Raw genomic sequence first — 11,934 nt, forward strand, 5'->3', positions numbered from 1 at the left:
ATCCGGCGACGTCTCCATGGCAACCAAACAGCATCGCGGTGCCGCGACGCGTGCGCGCAACGAATAGCGGCATCCGTCCACGGTGGTCGAATCATTTTCGCTAAGTTGCGCTTTTCCGAGAGCCGTGAGCTGAAAAATTAACATTGAGACGTTAGAATATTATTAATAATTTATTTGATATCGATTCCTTTACTTTTGCACGTTGTTCTAAGCACGGGGTTCTTTCTTCGAAATTTTTTTCTTTGGAATTTTTTTTTTTTCTGTTTTATTCTTGTATCGCACGCGTGATGGCGTCCGCGCGGCTACGTATATGCGCGCCGAGTCGTGCCGCTGTCAGCGGAGCACAGCGAAGCTGCGACTCCGCGGGAAGGAGAGCAATGGCGGCTGATGGCGGTGGCGAGTAACCGCGAGTAGCGTGGTTCGTGGCAACGTTTTTTCGAAGTGCGCCGTTCGACGAACGGGCACCCTCTCGCGAAAACCGTGGGTGCTCGACTTACCTTCCACCCTGCACGCGTCGGCTATGTGATGTAGCGATCGGAAAAATAAATCAGAAGACACCCTCACCGTCGCGCTTGTCCTCTTCGGGCAAGAGGACATTCCGTTCGCGACCTGGTTCTCTCTTCGAGCTGGTGACAGACTGTAGACGACCTTTCTCCTGAGGTACCTGGACCACCTGTTGGTTCCGTGCCGGCAGAAACTCGACGGCGAATTCCCGCGGCGATCCGTTCTGGTCCCCTGCATGTTTTACAGACAGCTATCACTGCGATCACGGTAAATTTTTTTTTAACTCCAGCTACATCGTTTTAATTTATCGACGCTATTTCAGCGTCTTATACATTGATTTGATTTTTATACTTTGTATATTGGTGGTTGTAATTACCGTATGTTTAATGCTCGCAATTAATCACTATATTTAACCTCTAAGATAGCTTGTAATTTCTTGAGGCTGCTTCCTAGAGTTGCTTAATAAATTGCTTAAATAAGTGGAAACGTTGCGTCGATGTATTTGTTAATTATGAGAATTGCTTATATAATTTTAAAAATAATATATGAATATAATACATTTATATATTTTTATAGGTAAAAATGTCAGCTGAATACAGCAGGAATGTGTTAAAAATAGTTGTTGCACAGATTTGCCAGACAATAGGATGGCACTCTATCAATACCTCACCAATGGAATTTTTGGTGGACCTTATGCAGGAATATTTGTTACGTGTCTCAAAACTCACTCATCAATATTCAGAAGTTTGTAAGTAACTTATATTATTAGTTTTAACAGCAATTGCCTTATATCTCATTAGTTTTTTATCTTTTTATTTATATTTTATTTTATAAACCATAAAGAAAAAAATATAAAATACTAATTTCTTCTAATATTTTATGAATCAAAATATTTAAATGTAATTTAAATATTATCAAAATGCTTTTACAGTGGGAAGAACAGAGCCAAATCTTGACGATTTAGGACTAGCATTTCAATACATGAATATTGATATACAGGAATTAGCTGAATATGTGAAAAATGTAGATTCTGTTCCATGTCCTATACAAATACCACAGTATCCAGTTCGACGTGAAAATCATTTAAATTTTTTAAAACCGGGTAGTCGCGAAGTTGTTACGAGACCGGTACACGTGCATGAACATTTGCCGGCTATGTATCCCGATACCGAAGGTAATGTTTCTTTTATTAAGCAATTTTAATAATTACACCAGGATTAAGCTAGATTTTTTTACTTGTGATTAATAATTACAGAGGAGTACGTACCAGATAAGAATGAAAGTTTAACGAACGGCACGGCAGATTTAACATCCAGCAGTAGAACGTCATCGGACAATTCGAACAACACATCGCCTCATAGAACGTCACCACAAGTCGTTTTTAAACGGCCAGGCGATCCGGTGTCTTTCGAAAGTCCCATAGTGAAGCGAGCTAAGGTTCTAGAAGAAAGCAGACCGTTACGTGAAATAAGTAGCGTTATGATGACCACCTCTGGATTTTTGTCACCCGCGCGAGAAGGAAAATTACCTGAAGCAAGAACACCACATCAGGTTCGATCAGATTCGCCGCAGCCGAGCTCTTATCCGATGGTACCGCCCGAACTCAAGACTGATAAAAAACCGAAGAAGGTTGTGAAGAAAGGTGGCGAAGATCGTAAGCTGGATAAAGAGAATAAGAAAAAAAAGGGCGCAAAAGAGCTGTTCAAGCCGGATAAAATTGACGAGAGCAAAATAAAAAAATTGGTTGGCATGAAGGAGCTGGCGAAATTAAAACCATTAAAGCCGGGTGGCGGCAAAGCACAATCTACCACGTTACAAGAGCACTTGGGTAGTAGGCCGTCGACGCCGAAAGTCGCGTCACCGAAGTCAACCACCGGCAGTCCGAAGCCATCGAAAACGACGCAGCCGAAAGTTAAAGCCGACAAGGTAGTAGATGTTGCGGACGCTCCTCCTGTCGTGGAAAAAAAAGAGGAAACCGTCGACAAATTGCCGTCGGAGCCAGATAAACAAAAGCTGAACATATTTAAAAAGATATCGAAACCTCGTGAAGAAAAAGATAAAGAAACGACGGAGCCACATAAGTTCAAAGATATTCTTGATTCGCGTGAAAACTCACCTGAATTGATCATAGATATGGAAAATCCAGAGAAACATGTACATCGTAACGATACAGATGCGAAGGGAGGACGCGAAGAGAAGAAAACGCCTCACACTCCAGACGTGCATATACAATCGGACAGCGATTTAGCAGACGTACAGAGCTTATCGTCAGACGTTTATATGTTTGACGACGCTGACATTTCACCACCAGGCACACCGAGCACACCGAAAACTCCTGAATTGAGCGTACCCACGGTACCGGAGCAAAAGCGAAAGAAGAAAGAGAAGAGCAGCAAAAAGAAAGAACCTAAAATAAAAAATCCGAAACCATGTATTAGTCCGAAAAAGGTAAGATACGTTCTCAAATACGCGATACTAACGTGTTCAGTATGTGCATTAATTTTATGTGATTTTATTTTTTAATTAATTTAATAAAATAATACATTTTGCTTATTGCTTTTCAGACGAAACCTTCAAATGATACGACAGAAATGGATATTCCAGACCGGCCCAAAACTCCGCAGGCACCTGAGCCACTGCACAAAGAGCCTATTCTTCCGATCACTCTTCCGTTTCCTTTTCCGTTCCCTCCATTTCCTTCGGCGCCTGGTCTAATTCCTCCGATGTTTCCACGATTTCCGTTATCGCTCGGACGAGGCGGACCAGGACCTCACCCGGCGATGCCGAATTTACCAATACCGCCGCGTTTCACCAGTCCACCCATAAAATCCGAGGATCATCCGTTATCTAAAATAAAACCTATGGAACGTGAAAAGATATCGATCCCTCCACCGGCAGAGCCAACGCCTTCATCGATTCTAAACGAGAGTGAAAAGGTGGACAAAGAGAAGGTGGATAACAAACTTACGAAAATGTTTAAGCCAAACAAAGAATCGCCTTTCATGAAAGTACCTGAGAAGGTACTACCTGTAGGCGTTGCACCGCCTATAATGTCTGCACCTGTCGCACCAAACACGCTTCCCACACAAACAGTACCCGTTGCGCAAATGCCACCGTCGAAAAACTCTAAACCTGAAAAAACAGAGAAGAATGATATGGTAAATTCGACAGGATACCATATCTCATTAGATATTCCGATCATATTTCGAATCACATATATCTAAGTTTTTTATTTTATTTTATTTTATTTTAATTTTAATGAACAGAATTCCTTTGCACGATAATATTTGCATTTGTATTTATCAATGACGCAATATATTATTACTATTTCTTAATTTATTTGATAGATTTTTATTAAATAACTATAGAATTAATTAAGACAAGGCATAATAATTATAATTTAACGTATGTATTTGTAACATTTCCAGAAATCTAAAGAACATAAAAAAGAAAAGAAAGATAAGTTGAAGAAGAAAAAAGATAAAAAGGAGAAGCACAAAGATAAAGGTGAAAAAATGAAGGAGAAAAAGGAAAAGACTGAGAAACGTGAAAAATTGGAAAAGATCAAGGAAAAGAAAGAGAAAAAGGAAAAGAAAAAGGATAAAGATCAAAACAAGAAGAACATGGTATTTATACATTTGTCGCTAATAATAATTGTAAAAAACAATAATTATTAATTTATTTTACGTATATTATTATAGAAGGAAGAAAAGAATCCAGAGGTTCTTCCAAAGATTACGTTAAAATTAGGTACGGCTTCTCCTAGACCTGCAACTCCGGACAACGCACCTATGAAAAAAATGTAAGTTATAAATAAATTTTATATTATATCCATTTTATATTACAAATAATCATTACTTTTTTTTTTATTTTTTCAGAACTATTAAACCACTTGTGAAAAAGCCCGAAGAAGAAGTCAAGCGGGAACCTAGCCCTGAATTGGCGAAAATATCGGCATTAGTAACACGACCACCAAAGCAAAAGTCAGCAAGTAAGAAAACAGAGGAGGGAATATTAGATGGAAGCCCTGCTCTTCCCACAGACTCTTTCACTGCCAATCTTACTAGTGCGCCACTTGCATCAGTTCCTCGAGCAAAGAAATCAAATTTCCAAAATCTATCTCAAAGTGAGCCAATACCTACACCCCAGTTTGACAATCCTCCTAAACTCCCGAACCCTCTAGCGCCGCCACAACAACTACCATATTATTTTGTAAGTACATTTTTTACGATACTTACGTACTGGAGATTTACAATTAATATCAAAATTCAAGATTTTGGAATGGAAATGTTACAAGTAGTATTTCTGAAAGACAGTCTTTGGTAAATAGATAAATGATTAAATAAATTATTTATTTAAAAGAAGAAGCTTTAAACGATTAACTAAATTAAATTCGATTCAATCTGATAGTAAAATTTGTTTTAATAAGTTTAAAAATTAATTTTGAAGAAAAATAATTTAAATTATTGCATAATATTTTATTGTGTAAAGAAATAAACCCAACCCATCGGTATTTAATAACGAACCTATCCAGAATTCCAATTTTCTATTCATACAATTTATGCATTTTACATTTTGTGGTGACGGTATCATAATTATTATTAGTTTTTTTTTTTGTTTCCCCTTAAATCACGCTCTTTTTTTTTATATATTGTTATGTTGTCCAAATAATAAATGTAGTACACATTCTCTCTTATAGCTATATTAGATTTACTGTGTATTTATGTTGCAATTATTATCTTATTCACTCTTTTTGAGTTCAGTGCTCATATTTCCATTTCTCATATTGAGTTTTAACTATTTTTTCATTCTTAATTTTCACGTATTAAATCTTAAATGCTTGTTTGCCATCTATTTTCACCGTTCCGTCTTGCAAGACTTAGAGCGTACAAAAAGCTTTTCAGAAAAGACATTTTTTTATCATTCATGAGTTTAAATCTCACAAATTATGAAGAATTATTTAATTAATATTTTCCAGAACAAATATATCGATTAATAAATTTGATAACTTTTTTTCTTTCTTATATTTCACAATGTTCTGAATATACAAGCTTTTCTGAACAGCTGCATCTTGAATTTGCCATTTGTAGAATTGAGTACTGCATACAAGAACAAATATAATTCTTCATAAGAAACAAATAATACTAACTTTAAGAAAATTTAATCCAGTATTTTAAGGATAAGATATCATTTATCGTCATCATTTTATCATTCATTATATACATATAATATATAATGTGATACACTTGTCTCTTCTTATTACATATTTAAGCGATTATACAAATTACACAAATATTCCGAGAGATTTAATATCTGTTCGCAGTTTAAATAATAATTTTGTTAGAGGCGTTACTGTAAAAATGTGTCGTAATTGATATCAACTGTGTCTTTAAAACGCAGAATTATCGTTTTGCCGTTAATGTGTGTTCAATTCTCTTGTTAAAGTTTAAACAATGTCAGTTTCTAATATGCAATTTATTTTCGACTTTTCGGCATTAGTGAAGGAAATAGTTTCTTTTACTATACACTTTATCTTACATGCCTTTGCTTCTCGTTAATTCCTTTTTTTTTTATTTAGCAAGTACGGTCACATTAGCGCATACATACATATTCTCTACATACAAATAGTTACAAGATGCAATAGAAGTTTGTACCACTTCTGAATTTACTGCTTGACTGTTGACTAAGTAGCATTAGAGAGCATGCGTTTTATCAGTTACTAATGTAACTAATGTCACATTTCTTATTTTTACATGAACCTTATTATAAGAATTTACTTAGCTCAAGATATAATGATAAATTAATAATTTTTTATTTCTCTTCATTTAATGAATGAGTATACTCACAGTTTCTGATTATTGATACATAGTTTGATGATGTACTAACAAACAGCAAAAGAAATATTGAGAAGTTTATATAGCAAAAAAAAAAAGAAAGAAAGTAAACTGTTGCATGAGATTTGCACGTTGCATAAAAAAAAAATTTAGCATGAGAGATCCGTTAGGAATATAACCGACGGTTTTAACGGTACAGAGGTGAAAGCAGATCCAGTTCCTAAAAAGGACGATGCTGCTAAAGAAGACAAAGAAAATGGCAGGAACGTATTGCCTACAACACCAGCCACCACCGTGGTGAGTACGCTTTACACCTCTTTTAAAGAACATTGCAAGGTATTTTCTGTGCGCCGATGCTATGGACAATTAGTTTTCATATTTCATATGTTAGCTGCAACACAAAACGTATATTGCAAAAATATAAATACAGAAGTAACAAAGCGCACGTTAGTTACTTTAAATAGGAATAAATTTAGAAATAAAAAAAGCTAGGATACGATTCATAAAAAAGAAAAAAAAAAAAGAAATGTGTATTAAATGCTGAAAAAGAAGAGACAAGTTCATCTCCAACTCATCCTATCATAAATCATTGCTCCATCAAGATACATATATTTCACGCATTCTTTAAGGACTTTTGCAACGATTTGCAAAAAGGCTCTATGAAAGTATCGTGTTGATATCTTGTTTTAATATTAAAATATTTCTTAGTAAGAGAGAATATTTATGGACAACATAACAAAATACCTTAACCGGAAGTCCACTGCTCTGTCCTTGTAAAATCATTGTGTTATCGGAAAGTTATATGTGCATTCCATTAAAATATATGGGTATTTGATGAATAACAAATGTCGGAAAATGTTTAAATTAATTTTCAAAACTCCAGAGCGAGTTCGTCAGAGATGGGTTGGGTTTAGATGAATGTTCGCCGAGTTCTGTTTATCCTGAGATGAGTGTTACAGGATCGAGTGGGACGTCAAGTGTGGATATGTCCGGCGTGCGGCCAGCAGGATGATGGCTCGCCGATGATCGGTTGCGATGATTGTGATGCATGGTACCACTGGTAAATAAAATCCGATATCATCTATATAATTTGCATACAATGTTGGAATTTCTTACAAAAAAAATTACTCTTTAATATTTCAGGGTGTGTGTCGGAATGCAAGTTCCACCGGCTGAAGATGAGGATTGGTACTGTCGCTTTTGCATAGCGAAGAAGCAGGAGTTGGTGCACGATAAGAAAAAGAAAAAACGGAAAAAGAAGGTGAAAGTAACCGCCTAGTATAAGTCAGCCGGGTCTAACTTCGTGAGACCCGGTGTCATTATACCAAGCATTGCCAAAGTCAAGGCGAAAGATAACAAGAGCGACGTTAAGAGCGTGAAAACGAAAAAGATGCCTAAGGGCGACGGTAAGATGCAGATAAAGTCGGTAAAAGGAAAGTCGATGTCTGTTAAAGGAAAAAGTACGAAAAATGTAATGAAAGTAAAGAGTGTAAAAAAGAAGTAGGAGGTCATTAAGTTGTGCAATGTAATTTAAATGGCAGGAATTGAATTTTGAACAAATGTAAATGATAATTATTCTACTAGTCTGTACAGATATTTTCTAAACCCGTCACGACATTTATCGATATTTTAATTGTTAAAAAAAAAAATTTTTTACTATTTAAAATATCAACAAATGTCGTAACTGTCTCTGTACAACTAGACAAATTTTTTTTTTGGTTTTCTACTTTATATACATCTATGTGTTACGTTGCGATTATTGTGTAATTTATTGCAAATTTTGGCAAGAAGAATTGTAGTATATTTTCTTAGTTATATTAGAAATGCACATTATATTATTGGCAGATAAAACATAAAACGCTTCAAAAAATGCAAATTGATTGTTTTTAATGCCACATACGCCAGCTGAATCAGCTGTGTGCAAAAATGATATTAATAATGTAACTACATAAATATTTAAATTTACTTGTCATATAAATATAAAATAAATGATTTGGAAACTGATTATAATAATTCAAAACTGATTTTTTTTTTTACAAAAAGTAAAAAAGAAATCGGCTTTTAATTAATGTAATCAGTTTAAAAATAAATTTACAATCATATGTATATGCATAAATATATGCATTCTTATGTATATATATGTATATAAATACATACATATGGTTAATGGTGGAAGGCTATATATAACAGTTTGCAAATAAAATAATTAACAAAGTACTTTGATAGGAATTTTACTGTGTTTTATGCTAATAATCATTTCACAAAACCGTAATGTATGCATTAATAACTTATAGTACTGTATCGTATGTACAAGATATAAAATATTTAATTTTGAAACGTTTGTAATATATTGTGTGTCGAAATATGATTTAAGTAGAAAAAAAAGCTATTTTTTAGACCAATAATAGCAGTAAGACAAACACCAATTTATAAGAATTGTACCAGTTATACATATATATGAGCCCTGAATACAATCGAGAAAATATTAGAAATTAGGAAGTATTCTATTTCCAGACATGGAATTTTAATGGATTAACATCCGATGCATTAAGAATTAAACATAACAAATGAAAGTGACGGAATGTTTAAATATTTGCAATTTTCCACGTTTATATCCGATATTTACTGTTTTTCGTTATGTTATATTTAATTTTATTCTTAATATTTAATATTTATTTTTTTTTCTAATATTTTTTTCTATTGTATACAGAACCTCACGATCTGCATAATTATGTCTACAAAAATAATTAAAGAAATGGGATCATGAATCTATTAATACGAACATAATTATAATAGTTTAAAACAATTTATCATGCCGGAATTTGTAATTATGAAAAATTAAGATATTTATGTTCACCATAGATTTTCCTTTTATAAAACAATTCTTTAAATACTGATGAAAAAATTATCGATTATATATTAACGTCACGAAATGTATATATACATTTATGCACATATACGTACATACGTTAACGTAACACGTACTTGTTCATTTCATCTAGAACATAAAAGAAATCAAATTATATCATCTGCAATTATTGTAATTAATTCCTTTTGTACTTGAAGTATAGAGTACGATAAGGTATAAATCTGTAAAAATTGTACAATTATAATTCGTTATTTACATATATTGCAAAGCGTGTATTTATTGCATGATAAAATATCTCGCCATGAAATTAAATGAATTACCACGAATATGGAAAAACGTTGCAAGTCGTATTCTAAAATATAAATAATTTCAAAGTTTTATGTATACATATTATGTATGTATATATATATATACATAAAAAATTTATATTTACTCCATACATACAACATTACAATAAAATAACATAAATTTTTGTAACTCAAACTTTCTTCAAGAGAGACTCTTTATGTTTTGTTAAACAAGATAATTTTTTTTTAAATACATGATTAATTTTTTAATTTTTTTTCGATTTATAATAATATAATATAATCCACAATATTGTTTTATTCGATTAGATGCATAAAATGTGATGTAAAAATACTTAAATAATTATATTTCTTATTAAATTTAATTACCTAATCGATTTATTATATTCTTTTACTCCAGATAAACTTGAAATAAAAATATGGTGCATTTTAACATAAATCTGTTCTATTTCTGGTAGGTGGAGCATTAAGTCCTCCGGTATCGCCGGATTCGAGTTGTTTTAAAAGTCGAAACAATGCGGCTGCTTCTCTGATGCGACTGAATTCAACGCAAAATGCTTGTATCTCGATGAATAGTTCTTGCACATTTATAATTTTATTCCTTATTAACGACTGCAGAAATACGCAAACTAGTCGCACCAGGCGGTTTTGCATATATCGGTCCTTGATAGTTTCACAAGTAGATATACAGTTGCTGATGTATAAATGCACAAATTCCGTCGGCAGATCCACCGTGGTGGTTAATCTGTTCACAACCTCCATGGAATGAAGGGACATCTCCATATTCACCAGAACACTGAAGTATTCCGTGATCTGGCTGGATTGCATTAGCTTTAATAAAACTTCGATGGCGATCAAAGGATTATTCTCGACTAGATCGGGTAATTTAGGAGGCGTGAGTCCAATGTGATAAACGAGCTTCGGATCTTTTTCTAATTCACTGATCAAATATTGTTGCTGCGTCAGCGTTAAAACATTTTTAAAGGCCTTGCCCATGAGTTTACGCGCCTCAGCGCTGGCACAGTTCGACACGCACATGCTAGTGTCGTACTCGATCGTAAATTGAGTCGGCTCCGTGACATGATACCAGGCCAGCTCGTTGATGCTGTGATAAATCGGCGGCACAAGCCTCAGGAACTCCGGACGATAGCTTTGCCTGCACAGAGGCGGATCGCCTATAGTTAGACTTTCGATTATATTTTTTACAGTCGCTGCGTCGTACTCCATCCCTTTGGAGTGGTCCATATCGGGCAGTATTATAGGATTTCCGCATTTACTAACGGATGGCAATTCGGATTGGTGTTCAGCCAGTTGGAGTTGTAAATTTGTCAGATCTATGGACGGCACTGCGGCGAACGAGAGCTCGTCCACAATCTGGCGTGGTGTTTTTTTCATCGTGTCCTTCTGATTGTATCCCATCAAATTGACCAGCAGGTTCTTCTCGCAATTCGAAAGGAACGGTATATGGCCGGTGTGGCTCGGTGATTTCGAGCTGCCGTTAGTGTCTTCCTGTAATTTTAATACCTGGACGAACACAGAAGCGAAAGGCGTGGAGGCAAGCGGCTCACCTCGATATAAATCGTACAGCAACGTCAACGCTATGGTCCGCTGAACATGCTTAGGCAACAGATCGACGTGCTGCAGCTGAAGCAGCAGAACGGTCCCGACTTTGAAGCGCTCCTCCTTAGAGAAGGTTTGGTGCAGCTGACTGCAAAGGCTCTCCAGGCTTGTGTCGAGGTTCTCCTCCTTGAGCAAGTCCAGGAGTTTCACAATGTCCTTCGGGCTAAGCTCAGCCATCCTCGATACGTGCGAAACAAAATCTTCGGGACGAAATTCTCTTCTTCGACGGAACGTTCCGCATTTATCCCTTCGTTAAAAAATCATGTATGTATACAAAATCGAAGTTACTTTCCGCATGGAAGTATCATACGTGTTTAGACAAATTACGGACGGATTCTCGACGGTAGGAACTATTTTAAAAGCATGCCTTTTGAAGACAGGATCCCGGAGATAATAAACAGCGTCGCTGATCAGCTGACGTCTTTGCTCCAGCTTTATAAAATGGTAACTAGTCTTTTTCGTCTGCTTTTCCTCCGCTGTGCAAGTTTGTTTACCAACGATTTCTTTCTCACTGCCGAAGCTGGACCTGCTCCTCTCGGATTAACGGCCTGCACCCGTTCGGAGTCGTTCTCTGTTTTTTAAACGCAGGGAGGAGGAAGATAACCTTCTGAACCGGTGTAGACTGCAGAGTGCAGCCTGTGCAGCCAGTTCAGCTCTTCACGTCGTCCATTGTGGAATGTTTTATCCAGCCAGAGAGGTGCAGATGACGCTCGCCGCCAATCGAATGTTTTTCACTGACCTGATCCCACACCACTGACGGGCCATTAATCCGAGCGATTGTCATTTGATCTCACTCCGGCAG

At 35.5% G+C, this 11,934-nt stretch overlaps 2 protein-coding genes across 3 annotated transcripts; one reads left to right on the plus strand and one right to left on the minus strand.

Moving 5' to 3' along the window:
* Positions 1-357: 357 nt before the first annotated feature.
* Positions 358-9,469, plus strand: Taf3 (TBP-associated factor 3). 2 transcript variants are annotated; one of them, XM_070668024.1, is made up of 11 exons: positions 358-771; positions 1,081-1,252; positions 1,436-1,678; positions 1,760-2,952; positions 3,069-3,662; positions 3,933-4,130; positions 4,206-4,306; positions 4,383-4,495; positions 6,538-6,635; positions 7,298-7,398; positions 7,482-9,469. In XM_070668024.1, the coding sequence occupies exons 2-11, from the start codon at positions 1,087-1,089 to the stop codon at positions 7,615-7,617; spliced, it is 2,943 nt and encodes a 980-aa protein (XP_070524125.1). In that variant the 5' UTR covers positions 358-771; positions 1,081-1,086; the 3' UTR covers positions 7,618-9,469. The 2 variants fall into 2 exon arrangements, with proteins under 2 accessions (XP_070524125.1, XP_070524124.1); XM_070668023.1 differs by lacking the exon at positions 6,538-6,635 and having other exon boundaries at positions 4,383-4,716.
* Positions 9,470-9,616: 147 nt separating this feature from the next.
* On the minus strand, positions 9,617-11,923 carry Not11 (CCR4-NOT transcription complex subunit 11). Its single transcript, XM_070668025.1, has 2 exons — positions 11,500-11,923; positions 9,617-11,379 (listed from the first exon to the last, which is right to left on the minus strand). The coding sequence occupies exon 2, from the start codon at positions 11,307-11,309 to the stop codon at positions 9,942-9,944; it is 1,368 nt and encodes a 455-aa protein (XP_070524126.1). The 5' UTR covers positions 11,310-11,379; positions 11,500-11,923; the 3' UTR covers positions 9,617-9,941.
* Positions 11,924-11,934: the final 11 nt, after the last annotated feature.

The sequence above is a fragment of the Cardiocondyla obscurior genome, linkage group LG16 (genome assembly GCF_019399895.1).
Source record: "Cardiocondyla obscurior isolate alpha-2009 linkage group LG16, Cobs3.1, whole genome shotgun sequence".
Lineage (NCBI taxonomy): Eukaryota > Metazoa > Arthropoda > Insecta > Hymenoptera > Formicidae > Cardiocondyla > Cardiocondyla obscurior.